Below are 23,551 nucleotides of genomic sequence, written 5' to 3'. Positions count from 1 at the left end.
TAAATGAGTAGCTTTATCATTTCATAAGAAAAAAATTAGAGATAATATATATTAATTCAGGAAAACTTAGCTTATTAGGCAAATCGGGCTTTGCATAGTAGGCTGAGAAGTGCATTCTGGCTACTAGGTGCGACATATATATATATATATATATATATATATATATATATATATATATATATATATATATATATATATATATATATATATATATATATATATATATATGATATATATATATTTATATATATATATATATATATATATATATATATATATATATATATATATATATATATATATATATATATGTATATATATATATATATACACATGTTCTGCATATATATATATGCAGAACAACCACATGTGAAAATGGAGAATGAATAATGAGAAAATAATGATGAACACATGATGAATAATGAGAAAATATTCAACCATGAAGGAAAATGAGACAAAAAATTGGAACACTTTCGTTTTAATAAAAAAAATTAAAGTACAAACATCGAAATACAACACATGAATATATAGGCCAGAATGTGATATGAGGTGTAAGACAATATCTTTGTATTTTTTGGTTTAGGAAAATCCTAATAATGAGCTTTTTCAGGGTGTAAAATCACGAGAAGGTGCACGAAACACGGTGGCAGATGTGATAAACGGTGTTCAGCAGGTGAACGTGAAGTCAAAAAGGGTTGTAAGGGCTCCTCCAGCTGCAGGTGCTGCGCCCCGCACAAGACCAGTGAGTGTACTGTGCATGCTTTCTTTATCCTTAACATTATAGTACTGATATTACTTCATATTAGTTTGAGTTCTTCAACAGTTTTTGTGGTATAGAAATGTGTTAATGTGACAAGCATCCCATTCTGCCAAAAACAAGACGAAACTCCGACGTTGCTGCAACGTTCGAACAACTTATAACAAGTATCTAGCAACTTGTATAAACTTTCTAATATATCATAAATATTTTATAAAAAGATGTAATAACTTTGTAACAAAATGCAACAAGGTAACAATAAGAACCGTTACGTTGTGTGTTTGAAGGGTGGTGAGCTCAGACTTACATCATTTACATATTTCATCTTCTGATGACAGTTTGTGCCATTCATCTTGTCTTAAACATCTGAGGAGATTTTCATTATACGTTATTTATTTACATCCTATTACACTTTTTATAATATATTATTTGCTTAATGTTTAATTATATGAAACTTCCTCGTGACTCTCAATCTTTTGTGTAGAACATACAATATTTATTATAATATTGTAAGAATAATATGTGCTTCTAAAACGTGTGTTTTCCCATGTCCTGTTATTATGTTCGGTATTTCAGGCCACTGAGGACGTCTGTGACAAAGTTAGTTGTTCAGGTTGTTTACCGAAATTTGTCCTTATCTGCAGCGAGTCTGTGTATTTGGACACTAAACTCTTAATTGATAATAGTTTCCAGAGAAACTGCTTATTGTTTTTAATTCTAAGTTTAAAGCAAATGTACCATAGTTATGATGTTACAATATTACAGTCAAGCTGTAACACACCTGCTTGGGTGAATTGACTATGTCAAAATATGATATGAAACTTTGAAAGTCTCTAATGTGAGTTAATTACAACTCATCAGGACAGGAAATGCTAGAGACAGTTCTATACATCTTTAACAGAAGAATATTCACTAGCTAAACCTTTTGATATTAAACAGGTATTATTCGTGTTGCGTAATAGATATGAACATTTAATCCATCATTTCAATATTAATCCTTAAGTATGAGAGCAAATTGACATTCTAAGTACACTTTAGACCAGAGCCGTTGGTTGAACATTTGTACAGGTACATGCCATAAAAATGACATACAAATATCTTATGAGTGAATACGATACCCGTGTCGTAATGGTAAAACACTAGCTCAGCGCTTCGCGAGCGTTTTGAGTTGGGTTCGTATCCTGGTTGGGAGGGGGGGATTTACTGGGCGTAAATCCTTAACTGATAGCCAATCCTTAACTGTTTACCCAGAAGTGAATGGGTACCTGGTTGTTAAATGGTTTGGCGTGTCGTATTCCAAGGGAAAAAAATGGGTTAAGGTCCTGCCCAAAACCCTTTACATGCTAGTGGCTTTACAATAATGTAATAAATCTTGTATATATAAATAAATAACAACTAAATAAATGCAATCTGACAAAGATTTCTCAGAACGACAAATGTTTTCATTAATGAAATAAATTTTTACAGAGTGCAAAACCAAGAAAAAGTGCAAGAAACAGCATGGAACCTGCAAGTCTAAGTGTGGTCGTGAAGAGCGAGAGATTAAGAAGGGTTGCAGTGGCAGCAAATGTCGGTGTTGTGCGGCCCACTACCACAGTACGTGTTGACTCTTCATATATTAATAATTGTCCCCTCATGTGCGACTATTATAAACATATGACTTGTATTCATAATTTACCATAACTGCAAGTATCTGGTGTTTATTGTCAAGTCGCATTACGTGCCACGTATTTTAATAACTGAAGACAATGGAATATGAGTATACCAATAGTTGATGTATATATAGGAACGATGTGCATTTAGGCTGTTAGTTTCCAGGTTGGTGTATGTTAACGATGTGTAGTTCGGAAGATGGTCTGTGCATTTTAATGATTTGAAGACAATGTATATATGTTTACGATGTATAGTGAGCTGGGGAGTTACCAAGTTTTGGTGTTTGTTAACGATCTTTTAGTGTGTATAGATTTAGTTGTTGTTAAATAGTTACAAATTTATTGCAAACAAAATAACGATGAGTAGTTGCAATGATAGTTTCTTAGCTGTGGGAAAAACCTGCTGGGATTGATATAAGAGGAGACTACCAGGCACTTGTACTGAACTAAATTAAAAATTTACTGTCTGCAAATTAATTCAACTAAAATCTCTAGCTAGGGTTGTAAATCCTAGCCCCTCTTTTCCTAATGACAGATTTTGGGCTGTAAGGGACAGGTGGGGTGAATGACTTAGTTGATAGAAGTTCCAATCCACCTGTAGACAGGGATCTCACATCAGCTTGTATTTTATACAAGGATAAGATTTAATAAATTCAGTTATATGACTGAACACTGGCTCTGTTTAAATCAGGGATTTAAACATACATAGTCTAACCTAGCACCTTAACTATTAACAGCCAATATGTACTTATACTATAAACAACAAATTAAATTGTAAAAGTATAATAAATGACCTTAAATGTAGTCTAAATACTGTTAACTAAGTACTAGATTATATTCAATTAAATGAACTTATATAATAACTTAAAAATAACTAAGCAAGCAATTGATAACTTAATTTATATATTCAAGTATATATGCAATGTGTTTATTTACTTTATACAGTTAGCTTGACTGAATCTTTTCCAACACTATGGACACTTGTGAGGTTTTTACTTATTGAGACTGAATTCTTTTCTGACAGAATGGACACTCACGAGTCTAGTGCTGAATATATTCACAGCTACACTACAATTTTAATAAACTTACTGAAATGTGAGGCTTCGCCTCGCTTTTTAACCAACAGACAGATTTATAGGATATTAAAGTTACACAAGCATACAATTGGCCAATCATACACCAAATAACCCTCAATATACTTCTCTGCCAGTCGGGGTGCCTTGTCTGACAAGTTTGCCAGACTGATTAACTCTCTCTTGTTGAGTTTAGGCACGATATTTTGCCACAGCGTTGCTGTATGATGATCTGGTAGCGTTGCTACTTGATTGTCCCTGCAGTTGCAGAAGAATGAATTGATAAAGATAAAGAATGAAGGTGGAGGAAACCGTGTCACCGTGATCTCCACTATACACTCTTATTTTATATAAATGTTCTAGGATTTTCCTTGTAGATATTGTCCAGGTACTCCCCCAGTTCTAGAGAGTATTCACTGACGATAAAAATATTAGATAAGGTGTCCTTGAGCTGGTAATGTTCGCTAAGGATCAGTCACTTGTTCACTCAGTTGTAAACAAACGCGAAGTGCCCGAGGCATCGTCGTGGGCGCTTCTCGCCCCCGAGATCCTCCCCCCTCTCCCTTGAGAGGTAGCTTTCAATGAATATTGATTGATTATTTTTACAGTCTAGACTTATGATTAAGATAAGATGTGATTATAATATAATTAGATATAAGATTTAAAGATTATAAGTAGTATTTGAAAGTACCACTGAATCTTATTAAGGATTCGATTTTTAATCTCTACCGGAAGCGATCAATGTTCCAATAGCTTTTTAATTAAGAAATCCTTCTAGAAGCTTCTGGATCCTTGAGAGATCATGTACAAAGTCACGTAGGCATCAAAAGGGCCCAGTTGCGTACGGTGCTATTGCCATCCAGGATCAAGCTATATAATGAATCTTTAATGATTCTAATATGATTTTTATACGATTTAGATATGATTTTGATATGATTTAGATATGATATAGAAATTATACATTTTTTAGATGATTATTAGATATGGTGGGTAAAAATTTCCCACATTAGCTGCTGCAAACAGGGTAACAATATATTGTTGGGGATATAGTTCACAGTTGCATTACGTAAACCGACGATATCAGTCGCACGATTATCTATGTAAACTAACCAGATGTAGGTCGATGGGTGAGTTCTCATGCTGATGAATGTATACCAATATTGTCCATCTGGTTTGATACTTTCCTATTCTTTATAAATATTTCATCAATGTGAAGCTGACGAGGAAAGTCCCACGTTCGTGTCTGCACAGCAATCACTAGCAGATATTTGGGTACTTCTCATGTTTGAGTCTGTTTAACAGACTTAAGTGTCCAAGTTAGTGTCTGTATATCATCGATGTATAGTTAGTTAGCTGGGTAGTATCTTAATTAGTGTTTGTATAGTAGCAGTGTATTGTTGACTTCGCAATTTCTAAGTTTGTGTCTGAATAGCAAAATTAAGAACACTATGCACTTTAGTAGGTGGCTCCTCAGTTGGTGTCTGTATATCAATGTATAACTGGATGGGGTAAGTTTTAAACTTGTGTCTGTATATCTTCGCTGTATAGTTGTTCTCAAGCTAGTGTCTGTATAGTAGCAATGTTTCGTTAGCTAGATATTAAGTGTGCAAATACCTGTATACATGGAAAGAACACCATACAATCACTCTTAATTATATTCATCACTGAACTGGCTTAGTGAGGGTAGTTAGTGTATTGAATAACAAACACTGCTATTGAGATTTTATACATTTTTAGGTGTGCATAAATTTATTGACCGTACAGCTTGATGAAATTCTGAAATTCTGTTGCATTTGTAGTTCTCTTTGTGATAAAATTTTCTTTAGTCACAGCTGATTTGATAACCAATAAAAAAAATCTTCAGTGCTGATTAAGTTAGATTAATGTGATATAAAATGTAAAACGAGCGCAAATTCTTTGATAATTTACTGGTGATTTTTTAAAATTTTCTGGTGAGTTTTGATATTTTGTGAAGAGTTGAGATGATTGAACAGAGTGTAGGCGGTCTGAGCGATGTGAGGAGAGCCGGGGAGTGTGCAAGTCTGCATGTGAGGGAGAGGAGCGTGAGGTGGCTGGAGGCTGTACTGGCCACGGCTGCAGGTGCTGCACCAGGCACCATCCCACCTGTCCTCATACCGCTGCCTGTCCAGGCATCTGTACACACAAGACGGACTGTCGCGTACCTCTCACCTATTACTATTGCTCAGGAGACGATTGTATCTGCTGTCAAGGTAAGTATGCAACATACACAAGTTTGATTGTATTCTATTGTTTCACACCCGAGAACTTTGTGTCTCACTGATATACTGTTTAATAATGGAAAATTAGCAAATAACTATTTATAGACAGGCCTAATAAGAGAAAATGATCAGGTTATGTACTTTCCTAACAATCATAAACTATGTGATTTGACTAATGAGCAGATATATACAAAACTACAGTGGCAGAATAGTGATTGAAAGAGCACAAGAAATTATTAGGGAAAATTGTCAACCATGAGCAGGAAGTGGGAATGTTGATCAAATAGTTTCAGGGAGAAAGATTACAGAGAAGACATGTTAGAAAGATTGATGAGTTGTGTTCATGGCAGTGATGATCTTGAAACATTACAATACAAATTTAACAGTACTCTCTCAAATGACGAGCAAGTGTCATTCTGGAGGTGTTCTTAAATGTGTGTAAGTTTTGTGTAAGAAGCACGGCATGTGTAAGTGTCAACGTTGCGATGACTGACAAGTGTGATAATATTGAAGAAGTAGGTCAGGGCTGTGTGGTTACACCCTGAGTAGTTAATGTATACATGGTAGAGTGACCAGTTAAAGTGCAAGTGAACACAAGCAATGTTTTGGTGGCGGAGAAAGTTGGAAATTATGAGAGACAGGGAAACAAACAGAAAAATGTAGAGACGAACAGACAACAACACACAGAGACAGGAAATTCAGACAGACAGAGACAGAGGAAATTCAGACGGAAAGAGATAGAGGAGAATCAGACAGACAGAGGTAGAGAGAGTAGAAAATAGCAGGGGGGAGGGAAATGTTTGACGAGAGGGAAGAAGAGAGACGAGATTGAAAGAGGAGATGAGAGGTTTGAGAGAGGAAGAGAAGTCACAAGGGTGGAATAGGGGGAGAGATGGTGGAGAGGGAAGAAGAGGAGAGGAGAGAAGAGGGGCGAGATGGGGAGAAAATTGGGGTGGGGGGGGGTGGAACAATGGAAAGAAGAGGAGATAGGGGAAAGAAAGATGGAAGAGAAATGGGGAAAGAGAGACCTGGGTGCAGCCGAGAACCTGTTAGAGGTTGGCTGCCAGATGGGGAAGGGAGGGAAGAGAGGGTAGAAGGGGAGGGGTAGCAAAATGTAAGTGAGGGGGGAAAGGAAGGAAAGACCTACCAGGGTAAAGTGCCAAACCTTTACGACTATATTGCAAATGGAAGAAGGAAGGATAAAAATTTTGTTCCTCATCCCCTCGCCGGCACTCTGATGGTAATCTAGGGCATGGTATTTTATCAAATCACCTCATTCTTTGGGGCACACGTGAGGAACACAAACGCGAACAAGCCTGAACGGTCTCCAGGCATATATGCAACTGAAAACTCACACCCCAGAAGTGACTCGAACCCATACTGCCAGGAGCACTCTGCATCTGGCGTACAGGACACCTTAACCACTCAACCAACTTTTGACTACTTTTGTCCAGTCGTGTTGGTCGAGTGGTTAAGGTGTCCTGTACGCCAGATGCAGTGTGCTCCTGGCAGTATGGGATCGAGTCACTTCTGGAGTTTGAGTTTTCAGTTGCATATATGCCTGGAGACCGTTCAGGCTTGTTCGCATTTGCGATCCTCACATGTGCCCCAAAGAATGAGGTGATTTGATAAAATACCATGCCCATGATTACCATCAGAGTGTCGGCGGGGGGATGGGAAATTAGCCTCGGCTACCATCCTCTTTTGTCCGGTAGTGTTGGTCGAGTGGTTAAGGTGTCCTGTACGCCAGATGCAGAGTGCTCCTGGCAGTATGGGTTCGAGTCACTTCTGGGTGTGAGTTTTCAGTTGCATATATGCCTGGAGACCGTTCAGGCTAGTTCGCATATATATATATATATATATATATATATATATATATATATATATATATATATTTATATATATATATATATATATATATATGCAATTGACGATCACAAAACACTGATCATTTTATGCGGAAAATCCACAGAAAAATATGAAATGAGGTGAACGTTTCGGCTTGTTAAAGCTTTTGTCAACACCAGACTGACCATCAGTCTGGTCAGTCTGGTGTTGACAAAGGCTTTAACAAGCCGAAACGTTCACCTCATTTCATATTTCTCTGTGGATTTTACGCATATATATATATATATATATATATATATATATATATATATATATATATATATATATATATATATATTATATATTATATATTATATATATATATATATATATATATATATATATATATATATATATATATATATATATATATATATATATATATATATATATATGTCGTACCTAGTAGCCAGAATGCACTTCTAGGCCTACTATGCAAGGCCCAATTTGCCTAATAAGACAAGTTTTCATGAATTAATTGTTTTTCGACTACCTAACCTAACCTAACTTTTTCGGCTACCTAACCTAACCTAACCTATAGAGTAGGTTAGGTTAGGTTAGGTAGGGTTGGTTAGGTTCGGTCATATACCTACGTTAATTTTAACTCCAATAACAAAAAATTGACCTTATACATAATGAAATGGGTAGCTTTATTATTTCATAAGAAAAAAATTAGAGAAAATATATTAATTCATGAAAACTTGGCTTATTAGGCAAATTGGACCTTGCATAGTAGGCCGAGAAGTGCGTTCTGGCTATATAACGCATTAGAAGGGATGTTTGGATCCCCTTCAATACAGTTTCTATGTTCTTCTCTGCTACCACTCTCTTCCTTTGTGTTTTTGTTGTGATTTATTAAATATATAATGGTTGAAGATGTACATTAACGGGCACAACCTCAACACTGCAACAGGTACATTAACACCTACAACTGGCACCCCATCAACCACTGCATCGCGTACAACATCAACCATTGCAACTGGCACCACATCAACCACTGTAACGGGTTCAAAATCAAGCACTGCAACAGGTACAACATCGACCACTTCAACTGGTACAGGATCAACTACTGCAACAGGTACAACATCAGCCACTGCAACAGGTACAACATCGGCCACTGCAACAGGTATAACATCAGCCACTGCAACAGGTACAACATCAGCCACTGCAACAGGTACAACATCAGCCACTGCAACTGGTACATCATCAGCCACTGCAACAGGTACAACATCAGCCACTGCAACTGGTACAACATCAACCACTGCAACAGGTACAACATCAGCCACTGCAACAGGTACAGGATCAACCACTGCAACAGGTACAGGATCAACCACTGCAACAGGTACAACATCAACCACTGCAACAGGTACAGGATCAACCACTGCAACAGGTACAGGATCAACCACTGCAACAGGTACAACATCAACCACTGCAACAGGTACAGGATCAACCACTGCAACAGGTACAACATCAACAACTGGAACGGGTACAGGATCAACCACTGCAACAGGTACAACATCAACAACTGGAACGGGTACAGGATCAACCACTGCAACAGGTACAACATCAGCCACTGCAACAGGTACAGGATCAACCACTGCAACAGGTACAGGATCAACCACTGCAACAGGTACAGGATCAACCACTGCAACAGGTACAACATCAACCACTGCAACAGGTACAGGATCAACCACTGCAACAGTTACAATATCAACAACTGCAACGGGTACAACATCAACCACTGGCACACCATTAACCACCTCCACAACCACCACATCAACTACCACCTCCACAACCACAACATCAACTACCACTTCCTCAACCACCACATCAACTACCACCTCCACAACCACCATATCAACTACCACCTCCACAACCACAACATCAACTACCACCTCCACAACCACAACATCAACTACCACCTCCACAACCAGCACATCAACTACCACCTCCACAACCAGCACATCAACTACCACCTCCACAACCACAACATCAACTACCACCTCCACAACCACCACATCAACTACCACCTCCACAACCACAACATCAACAACCACCTCCACAACCACAACATCAACTACCACCTCCACAACCACCACATCAACTACCACCTCCACAACCACCACATCAACTACCACCTCCACAGCCACCACATCAACTACCACCTCCACAACCACAACATCAACTACCATCTCCACAACTTCCACATCAACTACCACCTCCACAACCACCACATCAACTACCACCTCCACAACCACCACATCAACTACCATCTCCACAACCACCACATCAACTACCACCTCCACAACCACCACATCAACTACCACCCCCACAACCACAACATCCACTACCACCTCCACAACCACAACATCAACTACCACCTCCACAACCACAACATCAACTACCACCTCCACAACCACAACATCAACTACCACCTCCACAACCACCACATCAACTACCACCTCTACAACCACCACATCAACAACCACTTCCACAACCACAACATCAACAACCACAACATCAACTACTACATCAACATCCACAACGTCAACTACTACGACAACAACTACAACTACTACTACTACTACTACTACTACTACTACTACTACAACTACTACTACCACCACGAGCACTTCTACAACTTCAACCACTACAGTTACATAAACTGCCACAGCAACAACCACTACAACAACTTAAACTTCCACAAAAACAACCACACTCAACTACCACACAATAAAAGACCAGAAAATCTAAAGCTTAAATTATATATCCACATTGTGCAAAGAGAATGCCTTACACATATCTGTAGGGGTGCCGTTGTCAGCCTCGCGAGAGCCCGAGGCGCCAGACTTTCCAGACTTGTATATGGCTAAGCACAGCTGGAGGCCGGGGAGCCAGACTTTTTAGACTTGCAGTCACATATAAGGTTAGCCACAGCTCGAGGACTATGATGTTAGCCACAGTTCGAGGTCTATGATGTTACCCACAGCTCGAGGACTATGATGTTAACCACAGCTCGAGGACTATGATGTTACCCACAGCTCGAGGACTATGATGTTACCCACAGCTCGAGGACTATGTGTTAGCCACAGCTCGAGGAATATGATATTAGCCACAGTTTGAGGACTATGATGTTAGCCACAGCTCGAGGACTATGATATTAGCCACAGCTCCAGGACTATGAGGTTAACCACAGCCCCAGGACTATGAGGTTAGCCCACATCTCGAGGACTATGAGCCAGATAATCTTGTCCCTTATCTTTTCCTTGTGAAATCCTATACGTATAAGATGAGGTGAGACTCAGCCTCCGTGACTTTGTGTTATCCTCAGCAACCTTCTTCTTCAATCATATATTTTAAAATTGTTTCATTCAGTTTTTTGTTCTTTGATAAAATTTTAGGTCTAGACATATTATCCTCTCTGTTTTCCTTAGGTTTACAAACTCACTAGAGTCTCCTCCATTAAATAATCATCCTACCTGTTTCTTCCTCAGTAAGTTGCCTCTTCACTACGTTTCCTTTCACTATATTCCTGGGTACCAAGCGCTTGGCAAACCTTGCGTAAATTCAGAGATAAAACCTAACTTAGCAATTATTTAGATAATTGTTAATGCAAAGTGCCTTATCTAACTATATTGGTTTTAATGGATGAATGTCCTAGCGCCCCGGACTCCGGACAGGTCTTCTGGTTGGGGTCTGGTCAACCACTTAGCTGACTGGTATCTTGCAGTGCGATATATAAAACAACCGGGTTGATCAGGAATTCATTTGAGGGTTTAACAAGTTCCAGTTCGAGCACCAAGAGGCTCGGCTAGTTATGCCCAACATGTACGGGAGGGTGATGAGAATTCTTGGGCTCTTAATATTATATAAAAAAAATATTATTCCTAATGCTCGAATGCTTTTTAACGAAGCTTTTGCATATAAAGTTCTGCCTCCTAGTTTCGCAACGAGATATTTCTGTGACAGTCTCTAACATTTTGTTATATCTGTAAACTATTATGCATCTCTCTCGAGTAACATCCAAAGAGTAGACATTTTATGCGGTCTGACTAATTTAAGTGTTTTATTGAATGTATTTTTGCAGTTCAGTAAGAGCTTTACACGCTCTCTCGGTTAGCAATGGGTCTGTCATGACACCTGTCTTAACCAAGTCTAATCTCTGTCGTTATCTTCGTTATTCTCTACAGTCTGGAACAGAATTATAGCTCAAAACGTCGCTGTACTAATTCCTTTCTAGACTCACTCTTAATCCCCAGCCTCCAGCTGGCACCTGATCCCCAGCCCACAGCTGGCACCTGATCCTCAGCCCCTACCCTGATCCCCGGCGCACAGGCTGGGACTGTGGGCTCCTAATCCCCAGCCCACAGCTAGCACCTGTTCTCCAGCCCCTACCTGGCTCCTGTTTACAAGCCCCAATCTACCTCCTGATCCGTAGCCCTCAGCCAGCCTCTAGGTGACTCCTGATCTCTAAGCCTCACCTGACTTCTGATCACCAGCCCCCAGCTGCCACCTGATACCCCAACGCTCACCTGGCTCCTGATATCCAGCCCTCACCTGGCGCCTGATCCCCAGCCCTCACCTGGTTCCTGATCCCTAACCTTCACCTGGTTTCTGACCTCTAGCCAACCGCTGGCACAGGATTCACCCCCCCCCCTAGCTGTCTTTCCTGATCCACAGCCTCCAGCTGGCACCTCATCCCTAGACCCCACCTCACTCCTGATCCCCAGCCTCCAACTGGCATCTGATCCCCAGTACCCAGCTGGCACCTGATCCCCAGCCTCCAACTGGCACCTGATCCCCAGCCTCCAGCTGACACCTGCTCCTCAGCCTCCAGCTGTCACTTGATTCTCAGCCTCCAGCTGACACCTGCTCCTCAGCCTCCAGCTGACACCTTATCCTCAGCCTCCAGCTGACACCTGATCCTCAGCCTCCAGCTGACACCTGCTCCTCAGCCTCCAGCTGACACCTAATCCTCAGCCTCCAGCTGACACCTGCTCCTCAGCCTCCAGCTGACACCTGATCCTCAGCCTCCAGCTGACACCTGCTCCTCAGCCTCCAGCTGACACCTAATCCTCAGCCTCCAGCTGACACCTAATCCTCAGCCTCCAGCTGACACCTGATTCTCAGCCTCCAACTGGCATCTGATCCCCAGTACCCAGCTGGCACCTGATCCCCAGCCTCCAACTGGCACCTGATCCCCAGCCTCCAGCTGACACCTGCTCCTCAGCCTCCAGCTGTCACTTGATTCTCAGCCTCCAGCTGACACCTGCTCCTCAGCCTCCAGCTGACACCTGCTCCTCAGCCTCCAGCTGACACCTGATCCTCAGCCTCCAGCTGACACCTGCTCCTCAGCCTCCAGCTGACACCTAATCCTCAGCCTCCAGCTGACACCTGCTCCTCAGCCTCCAGCTGACACCTGATCCTCAGCCTCCAGCTGACACCTGCTCCTCAGCCTCCAGCTGACACCTAATCCTCAGCCTCCAGCTGACACCTAATCCTCAGCCTCCAGCTGACACCTAATCCTCAGCCTCCAGCTGACACCTGATCCTCAGCCTCCCGCTGACACCTGATCCTCAGCCTCCAGCTGACACCTAATCCTCAGCCTCCAGCTGACACCTAATCCTCAGCCTCCAGCTGACACCTGATCCCCAGCCTCCAGCTGACACCTGATCCTCAGCCTCCAGCTGACACCTGCTCCTCAGCCTCCAGCTGACACCTGCTCCTCAGCCTCCAGCTGACACCTGCTCCTCAGCCTCCAGCTGACACCTGATCCTCAGCCTCCCGCTGACACCTGAACCCATGCCTCCAGCTGGCACCTGAACCCATGCCTCCAGCTGTCACCTGAACCCATGCCTCCAGCTGGCACCTGATCCTCAGCCTCCAGCTGACATCTGATCCTCAGCCTCCAGCTGACACCTGAACCCATGCCTCCAGCTGTCACCTGAACCCATGCCTCCAGCTGTCACCTGAACCCATGCCTCCAGCTGACACCTGATCCTCAGCCTCTAGCTGTCACCTGATCCTCAGCCTCCAGCTGACACCTGATCCTCAGCCTCCAGCTGACACCTGATCCTCAGCCTCCAGCTGACACCTGAACCCATGCCTCCAGCTGGCACCTGAACCCATGCCTCCAGCTGGCACCTGAACCCATGCCTCCAGCTGGCACCTGAATCCATGCCTCCAGCTGGCACCTGAATCCTTGCCTCCAGCTGGCACCTGAACCCATGCCTCCAGCTGGCACCTGAACCCATGCCTCCAGCTGGCACCTGAACCCATGCCTCCAGCTGACACCTGATCCTCAGCCTCTAGCTGTCACCTGATCCTCAGCCTCCAGCTGACACCTGATCCTCAGCCTCCAGCTGACACCTGATCCTCAGCCTCCAGCTGGCACCTGAACCCATGCCTCCAGCTGGCACCTGAATCCATGCCTCCAGCTGGCACCTGAATCCATGCCTCCAGCTGGCACCTGAATCCATGCCTCCAGCTGGCACCTGAATCCATGCCTCCAGCTGGCACCTGAACCCATGCCTCCAGCTGGCACCTGAACCCATGCCTCCAGCTGTCACCTGAACCCATGCCTCCAGCTGGCACCTGAACCCATGCCTCCAGCTGGCACCTGAACCCATGCCTCCAGCTGGCACCTGAACCCATGCCTCCAGCTGGCACCTGAACCCATGCCTCCACTTTTTTACTTGCCAACATCTTGGTCCTGATTCCTGGAGCAGTAACGCAAGTGCTGAAGATAACTGTTCCTTCTCATATTGTTCTTGGCGGATACATACCGATTCAACAATCTGTTTACTAACGCCGAATTTTCTAACACGCCTTCACACCAACATATTTCCGGAGCACTCGTTCATGTCCAGATCAGAGACCGGGCCGCGGGGAGGTTGATCCCCGAAATCAACGCAAGGTATATCTTTGCGTATACCATACATAAGTTATGTTTTCCGACTACAAAATCAAGAACTGGAAATATGTCTGTCAGGAAGTTCATCATGTTAGCTATTAACTATCTTTGCATCTGTGTCTTATAATACATATCTCTAATATGAACAAATAAATAAATTAATCTTAGCAAGATATTATGTCAGTTGTTATTAAGTAAATAAACAAAGTTGAACATTGCATATCTAAGAAGCTTATTATTTCTAACTCCGTCGTAACCAAGGCATAATTCTTCTGTCTAACCCTAATTACTAATCCTCGGTGTGTCTCACATTTTTATTGTTTCACATTTTTATTGTTTCACATTTTTATTAAATAAATATTTAATAAAATATGCAAATAAATAATATCACAGCACCATATTACGATAAAAAGTATTAGGTAAATAGAATCTGCTAAACATATTAGTATTGACCTTTGTCGAGACGGAAGTGAACTACAACCAGATCCCAAATAACTGGGCAAAAACACCTTGGTGAATCCTACCCGGGGGATTCTTACAGAGTTCCTAAGAACCTTCGTGAAACAGCACATTAAGAAGGTATACAAGATACTTAGTGACGCTTGTTCTCAAGTGGCAAAATTTTCATGTTTTCTTTGTCAGTTTTTCTTGTGTTTATCACTTGGGTTTTCGTAAATTGCTTTATATTGTATTATTACTTTTAAATTTTATGTTTAATAAAAAGCATTCACGTCAGTCGACTTTAATTCTGTCCTATTCTTGTAAAGATTTGTGAAATGCATTTGTTGTTCTATAGATAAACATAATAATAGGGGGGTACCACCTCCGGTGCAATTATAGAGGCCCACAGCCTCAAAGAAGGGAACACAGAGCATTCAGAGAAAAACTTGCCATTTAACTCTGAATGCGTATGAGTGTTCGCTTTTCCTACCACTGTCACGTGGAGGTGGTCCGGTCGGGGCTCTGCTAACACTCGGCTGCTAGGGGCTCAAAAGGCCCAAATACTCAGCCCCTCCGACTCCCTGGATTCACCGGAGTCTCCTTGGTCACACAAGAGAGGACCAACAATGCCCACCTCCGCAGGTCTTTGCTTCCACCACAAAGGGGTGCCACTGATTCACCCTGGAAGCCCTTCAGTCAAACACGGGGAAACTGCTGTTAACAGTTCCGGCCTAGACCCATGGAGGAGTGAAGGAAGACTCAGGCTTACCTTATAACCATAACCTCCATGAGTCTTGCCTGCCAGACAAAAAAAAAGGTTGCAGGAACTCCTTTCCCGCCTGTCTTCTCTATCTTCTTCTTAGCAAGGTCGCCAGCTGGGTTATTATATCTGCACCCCAGCAATGCAGTTCAGTGGGTGTATTATATATTGTTTGTAGCCAGAAGGTTGCTACTCCCATGGATCTGCTACTAGACTGTCGGCCCAGGGTACTCTCCCAGGAAGGTCTGTGTGGCTTTACCTCTCTGTAGCCACTATGTTAATAGTTGCCACCATTCAGGCACCGATACTGATCGGATGGCTAAGGGTACACTTTTATGTAAGTCTGTGCTGTCTTTACCACCCTCCAGGCAATAAGAACTGCTATAGAGAACGTAGTGTTCCCTAGGTGGTACTATGATAACCTTCGTGTATGCTCATAGAGAAATATCATAAATGGAAGCACACTTAAACACAGTGATAAAATGTGTGAATTTACTGATGCAAATTACATGAACACACACACAATCACAAGTAATACATGACTATGGAAATATGGATAATAAGTCTGGAGATCGTCAGCCTCTTCTTCCACGACCTCCAACACTCCTTCAACTGGGCAGAAAGACAGGAGTCTCACACTCTCACAGGAGGGCCTCTTCACCACGTCGGCGCCTCTTCTTCACTGTCCTGCCATCCATACACACTGTCCCCTCTGACAGTCCTGGACACAAGCTGCCTTGTGTCCAGTGTAAGCCAGGCATCAGAGTGAGGAAGGAGGGGCAGCCATTGTTGATACTAAGTCCACAGAGGCTCACGGGAGCAAATACGGCTCCTGTTAATTTTACTTGGACGTAGTGTTATGGAAACCAAAGGTGTACCATCTTCAACACGTTGTCAACAAATTCAAGTTAAGTGTTCTTCCGAAACCCATTTATCTTTCATTTGTGGCCATTAATGTCTGGATATAGGGTGATCCGGTTAGAGCACGAGGTAGCCTCATACTAAAGGTAATTAAGCCAGGTCTTCATTGTTCCATGTACAGTGTTTTCTCTGATATAGCTTGTCATATACTAGGTTTCTGGCTTCACAGCTAGCGCCCTTTTGACAGGTCAAGACGAGGAAGCATGCTTTGTGCATCAGTTACCAGGATGATGGAAGCTACCTCAAAGAGGGAAAATGTGGTGTCTACATCCTGGTTATACCTGGTGTACTAAGGCCTGCTGTACAATAAGATAAGGAACCCCTTCAATGTATGTAGTCTAATACTGTAGTTTGATTGGCTGCATATATATAAATTAAATTAATATAAACCCCCTAATGTGTAGAGGATCGATTTGTGAGATTATGAGATTATTGCAGAAATACAGTCCACTTATCATCATACAAATTGCTATCGAAGTATATAAATTAACGTAAATATAAATTCATATAAATCAAATAAATATAAATCTCACAGGTCGGTTCCCACAATAGCCAAGAAGAGGAAATGATAAGGGACAGTACGTGCGGAGAGAGGCCTACTAGCATTCAAGAAGGTGTAGACCGACATGTAAGGTCGAGTGCTGTTGAGTGTAATGCAGTACTTGAGGTAGCCTTGAGGGAACGAGGAAGAGTGGAAGGCGAAGAATTGGAGTTGTGCAGTATCGCGAAACGGGAGAAGAGGAAGACGGTAATGCAGCATGGAGAAGAAGATGAAATTCGAAGGCTCGGTGGAAGTCGAAGAAGATGAAGTCTCAGATTAGTGAGGAGACGAAAGAAGGAATCGTCGGTGAAAACGAGAGAGTGAAGCATATGTCGGAAAATCCGACACCATTTAATATATTATACAAACAGATAATAGCTGTGTTGTATAAACAAGTTACCCATAGAAAACGTAACTTGTAGTGGAATTACCGTCTATAGAAAACGGGATATCATCACCACACACTATTATAATTCACCACCTATTATGGTGGGAATTATTCTTAAATACATTAGTCTTTGGACTTTACCATCATAAAAACATCTTATATAAATTAACTTAATTATCAATATTAAAGTAGAGTAAATGTGACCCTTCTATCACTTTCTGAAATCTGGACAATGTAAGCCAGGCGTCAGTGGAGGAAGGAGGGCAGCCATTGTTTATACGAGACCAGAGGCTCACACGGGAGCAAATTCGGCTCCTGTTAATTTTACTTGGACGTAGTGTTATGGAAACCAAAGGTGTACCATTTTCAACACGCTGTCAACAAATTCAAGTTAAGTGTTCTTTCCGAAACCCATGTATCTTCATTTATGGCCATTAATGTCATTATATAGGGTGACCCGGTTAGAGCACGTGGAAGCCTCAAACTAAAGGTAATTAAGCCAGGTCTTTAAGGTTCCATGTACAGTGTTTTCTCTGATATACTTGTCATATATAGGATTCTGGCTTTACAGCTAGCGCCCTTTTAACAGGTCAAGACGAGGAAGCAATGTGCAACAGTTACTGGGTGATGGAAGCTATCTCAAAGAGGATAATGGTGTCTACACCCTAGTTATACCTGGTGGACTAACCTGCTGTACTATAAGATAAGGAACCTTTTCAATGTATGTAGTTAATACTGTAGTTTGATTGGCTGCATATATATAAATATAAACCCCCCCCTAATGTGTAGAGGATCGATTTGTGAGATTATGAGATTATTGCAGAAATACAGTCCACTTAACATTATACAAATTGCTATCGAAGTATATAAATTAACGTAAATATAAATTCATATAAATTAAATAAATATAAATCTCACAGGTCGGTTCCCACAGCATAATGACAAGAGACAGAAGTATGATTGCGGTAGATAGAAGCGTGAGGACAGGAAACTGGAGTATGATAATGAGAGACTAAAGTATGATGGCGACAGACTGAAGCATGAGGATGATGAACCGAAGTATGAGGACGACAGATGAGATACAGACAATAAATGTGTAACTCTTGACGTGTGGAATGCAAGAAGAAGAAACAGAGGGAGGAAACTGTAAGTAGAGAGGGCTAATGAAGCGAAGGTGTCCGACATGGACAGCCTAGACAAGGTGTGAGAGAAGTTGAGTCACTGAGAGCAAGCTCATATTTCCAATGAATCGTGAACCAGGTGTTGCAAGGTGCAATGGATTGTGCAGTATACGTCGACGACATTGTGGTATTTCTCTCCTGGAGAGAGCACGTAAGCAGACTAACCGGCAAAACAAATCGGTTAGAGAAGGCCAACATAACAATTAACTTGGCGAAGATTGAGTTTGGGACAGCCCGCTAGAATACCTAGGATATGTGGTAGGGCAAGGTGAGGTTGCTCGAGTGAGAACGAAAGTTGAAGCCATCGGTAACTTCCCGGTACCCAAAGTGAAGAAAGAGTTGTTAAGATACTTAGGTATGATCGGATATTACTGGAAATTTTGTAAGACTTTTTCCACGGTAACCATCCCTATGACAAGTTTGTTGTCTAAGAATAAAATATGGGAATGGAACGGAATAGCATAGGAGGCGTTTGAGAAAACTAAGAGATTAGGCGCCCTAGGAGACTAGGGCGCCTGAGTTAGTGTCGCCGGATTTTGGAGCACCGTTTGCATTGTTCGTAGATGCCAGTGATGTGGGGGCTGGAGCTGTACTGACACAGCAGAAGGATTAAATTTATCGCCCCGTATCTTTCTTCTCGAAAAAGTTTGTCAAGCATCAGAGATCGTACAATACGGTCGAGAAGGAGACTTTGGCTTCACCCAGTTACTATGTATACAGACCATAATCCCCTGGTGTTCCTGAGCAAGATGAAGAACGCAAATCAGAGGTTAATCATGTGGTTCTTGTTACTTCAAGAATATAATCTGAAGATAAGGTATATAAGAGGACAAGATAATGTGGTGGCTGATACGTTGTTACGAGCCTAGCCACTGACATTAACTCTCAAAAATAAGGGGAGGGGAATGTTATGACCCCCATGTAGCCTAAGTGGAACGAGTCTACCTTTCTGAGAGTTATTTGGCCATCTGGACCTGATTGAGAAGTCAGACGAAAGATGTATATATTAAATATATAATAAATGTGAGTGAATAATTTTAAATTATGAGCAGAGGATGAGTATGTAAATAAGTGACATGATATGAGATGTCGGTACTTTGGTGACATGACGTGGGGTTAGTAGGATGTCATGACCTTACTTGAGTCACAGAAGTCTGTGACTCAAGCCCAGCGATCATTGCAAATGTTTATGCATGTAGGACATATACTTTATTGTGAGTGTGAACTCAAATAAGAGCTTAGAGATAAGAGAACATGCTGGAGGGAACAGTGATACGTCAGCCCTCGCCGAAGGTAAAGTGCTGACTGAAGGGGGAAGCCCCAGCCTCGCCACCGTGGAGGTGGCCAGCGACGTGTCTGGACATGTTCCCAAGTGAACCCACCCAGGATGGGGGAGGACCGTTGTGGCGATGCAATAGTGCTTAAAGAGATGTCGGATGGAGTTGTTTTATTATCCGTGAATACATTTAATTATGCTTAGTCAGGAAAACGTTTATTATGGCATACTGATGGATTTGCAGGTTCGTGTGGGAGAACTGTAACGTTTGTGTGGGAGAACTGCAACGTTTGTGTTGGAGAACTACAACGGTTTGTCTGAGAGAACTTCATACCAGAGAAGGAGTGTATACTGAACTCCAAGTGAGAGTTGAAACTCATAGTGGGAGCTGAACTGCAAGGTGGTGCAGGACTTCAAGTTGAGGACTGGAAATTCCAGAAACAGTGAATCTTCGAGTAGTGGAGGAAGCTACACATCGTTGAGTAAAGCGTTTGGAGAGAGCTTCACTGACATTTAAGAAGGATTTTATTGCAGCTGATTGGAGGAACGGCAGAAGTACTTTACAGAATATTTTGAGGACCCAGATGATGATAATATTAGGGGACCTCAAGTAATGGAACAGAGGATAATATGGACCACGATGTTTATGGGAGTGCTTGATTGCGTTTTGGCATGAAAGGCGCAGTGCAAGGTGAAAGATTGATGGTTTCTGTAGAGTAGAAAATAAGTGAATATTTTTATCGTGCCATGTATTGGAGCCTAAAGCTGTGAAGGGAGCAGAAGGTTGTAGGCCGAAGTTTAAGTAGCAGCCTGATACAATTATACGTTTTAGACATAAGGCGATATCGGAGTGTTATCAGTTGATAGCAGCTTAAGATTTTGTATTGTTTTATAACTTTTCCTGTATGCATATTGTGTATGTAATATTTTATTAAATGTTATTTTTGGTAGCTGGCCTTTGCTCCTGTCCTGGTGAGGCTTCCTGGCTAGAAATAGAGAGAGAAAGACACCGGTATAACGTGGGTGATAGTGGAACAAGACTAACTAAGGGGGATTGAAAGATCATCCCACAGTAAGAAGAGTGCAGGGAGTCTTGGCGGCTCAAGAGTGGGTGTGTACTCATGACAACTAGGCAGTGTGAGCCGTACCCCTGAATAAAGGTGACGCTGAACGCCTCTCCCAGAATCAGACGCTTACCAGGGTGATCTCCCAAATAATTGCAAACACTCCAGTGTCCATTGCTGGTCGACCGACAGTAGCAGAAGTGTGGCGGCCGGAGTCGGTCATTTTTCTGTTAGGGAGTGGTTGGGGTGCCTGTTCGACGGTAAGATAGTGTCAGGTTGGTTCAAATAACCAAGTTTCATTGCAACCCCCCCCCCCCCGATACCAGGCAGATAGCCCGTCACCAATCCTTCTATCTAAAAATGTGAGTATGGACGAACATCTGCTCGTATGTTATTCGTACCACACATGTGACCATACGAACCAATGTTCCATTCTCTTTTTGTTTTCACAGTGCACACATTATTTTTGTGTGTGTGTGTGTGTGTCAGCCGGTGGCGTGGTGATATATAATCAAAACGCGGCAAATCTGTCCGAGAAAATTGGAACCAATTGTCAATATGAAAATATTTTTTTCCAGTATTCTTGTCACAATACTCAGAACAATCCTTACATAAATCATTTATTCATTTACTAGTTTTTTCACCTGGGTTCGTATGACAGTGGTGTGTCAATCAATGAAACAGGTACGTCCACATTTATGGCAACTCACAAACCGAATCACTGGTGTCAGGTATTTTATAAAATGTTAAAAAAATCTAGATTTTCTAATAAATAACATCTCCAGATTAAATTTTTGTGAATTTGCTGACTTAATCACAAACCATTTACTCAGAATAATATGTTACTTCGTCTGGTCTTACAGAAGTCTCAACTTTCACTTACATGTTATTCAATCCATTTGCTGTCCAGCGGTGCTAGACGACTTGATGTATCCTTACGTGATAATGTTGATGTGAGGCACTTGGAAACGTTCAGTAAAATCTTTCTCTTATTCAAAATTCTCTTTAGCTATCAATGACGTATACCTACTTCTGATATTAAGTTGTATTCGAAGAATAAGTCTTGATTTGCAATTAAAACTTTTTCTCGACGAAATCTGTAATATTACTTGAATGATCTTAATGGGATGAGAGTTAAAGTGCTTCGAAGTTCACATGGTGCACCACAGTGGTGAAAGTTTACATGCTGCACAACAGGAGCAAGAGCTCCAATGGTGCACTATTGGGGTGAAAGTTCCCTTGGTGTACTATTGGGGAGAGGGTTCCCATGGTGCACTATTGGGGTGAGAGTTACCATGGTGCACTATTGGGGTGAGAGTTCCCATGGTGCACTATTGGGGTGAGGGTTCCCATGCTGCACTATTGGGGTGAAAGTTCCCATGCTGCACTATTGGGGTGAGGGTTCCCATGGTGCAATATTGGGGTGAGAGTTCCCATGGTGCACTATTGGGGTGAGAGTTCCCATGGTGCACTATTGGGGTGAGAGTTCCCATGGTGCACTATTGGGGTGAGAGTTCCCATGGTGCACTATTGGGGTGAGAGTTACCATGCTGCACTATTGGGGTGAGAGTTCCCATGGTGCACTATTGGGGTGAGAGTTCCCATGGTGCACTATTGGGGTGAGGGTTCCCATGGTGCACTATTGGGGGTGAGATTTCCCATGCTGCACTATTGGGGTGAGAGTTCCCATGCTGCACTATTGGGGTGAGAGTTCCCATGCTGCACTATTGGGGTGAGAGTTCCCATGCTGCACTATTGCGGTGAGAGTTCCCATGCTGCACTATTGGGGTGAGGGTTCCCATGGTGCAATATTGGGGTGAGGGTTCCCATAGTGAATTATTTGGGTGAGGTGTTCCCATGCTGCACTATTGGGGGGAAGGTTCCCTTGGTGCACTATTGGGATGAGGGTTCCCATGGTGCACTTTTGGAGTGAGGGTTCCAATGGTGCACAATTGGGGTGATAGATCCAACGGTGCACCATTACGGTGAGGGTTCTCACGGTGCAATTATGGGGATGAGGGGTTCCCATCGTGCACTATTGGGGTGAGGGATCCAATGATGCACTATTGGGGTTAAGGTTCCCATGGTGCACTACTGGGGTGAGAGTTCTCATGGTGCACTATTGGAGAGAGGGTTCCCATGGTGCACTATTGGGGTGAGGGTTTTCATGGTGCACTATTGGGGTGAGGGTTCCAATGGGGTACTATTGGGGAGAGGGATCCAATGATGCACTATTGGGGTTAAGGTTCCCATGGTGCACTACTGGGGTGAGAGTTCTCATGGTGCACTATTGGGGTGAAGGTTCCCACGGTGCACTATTGAGGTGAAGGTTTCCGGGGTGCACTGTTGGGGTGAGGGGTTTCAATGGTGTGCTATTGAGGTGAGGGTTCCCATTGTGCAATATTGGGGTAAAGGTCCATATGGTGCACTATAGGGGTGAGGGTTCCCATGGTGCAC

At 42.5% G+C, this 23,551-nt stretch overlaps 1 protein-coding gene across 1 annotated transcript; it reads right to left on the bottom strand.

The window, feature by feature from the left end:
- Positions 1-4,894: 4,894 nt before the first annotated feature.
- LOC138370281 (calphotin-like) lies at positions 4,895-14,314 on the bottom strand. Its single transcript, XM_069334296.1, has 3 exons — positions 14,179-14,314; positions 8,539-9,326; positions 4,895-4,981 (listed from the first exon to the last, which is right to left on the bottom strand). The coding sequence occupies exons 1-3, from the start codon at positions 14,312-14,314 to the stop codon at positions 4,895-4,897; spliced, it is 1,011 nt and encodes a 336-aa protein (XP_069190397.1).
- Positions 14,315-23,551: the final 9,237 nt, after the last annotated feature.

Source organism: Procambarus clarkii, chromosome 31, assembly GCF_040958095.1.
Source record: "Procambarus clarkii isolate CNS0578487 chromosome 31, FALCON_Pclarkii_2.0, whole genome shotgun sequence".
NCBI classification, from domain to species: Eukaryota; Metazoa; Arthropoda; class Malacostraca; order Decapoda; family Cambaridae; genus Procambarus; species Procambarus clarkii.
The sequence above is the reverse complement of the archived record's forward strand: the minus strand, read 5'-3'. Positions and strand labels throughout refer to the sequence as shown.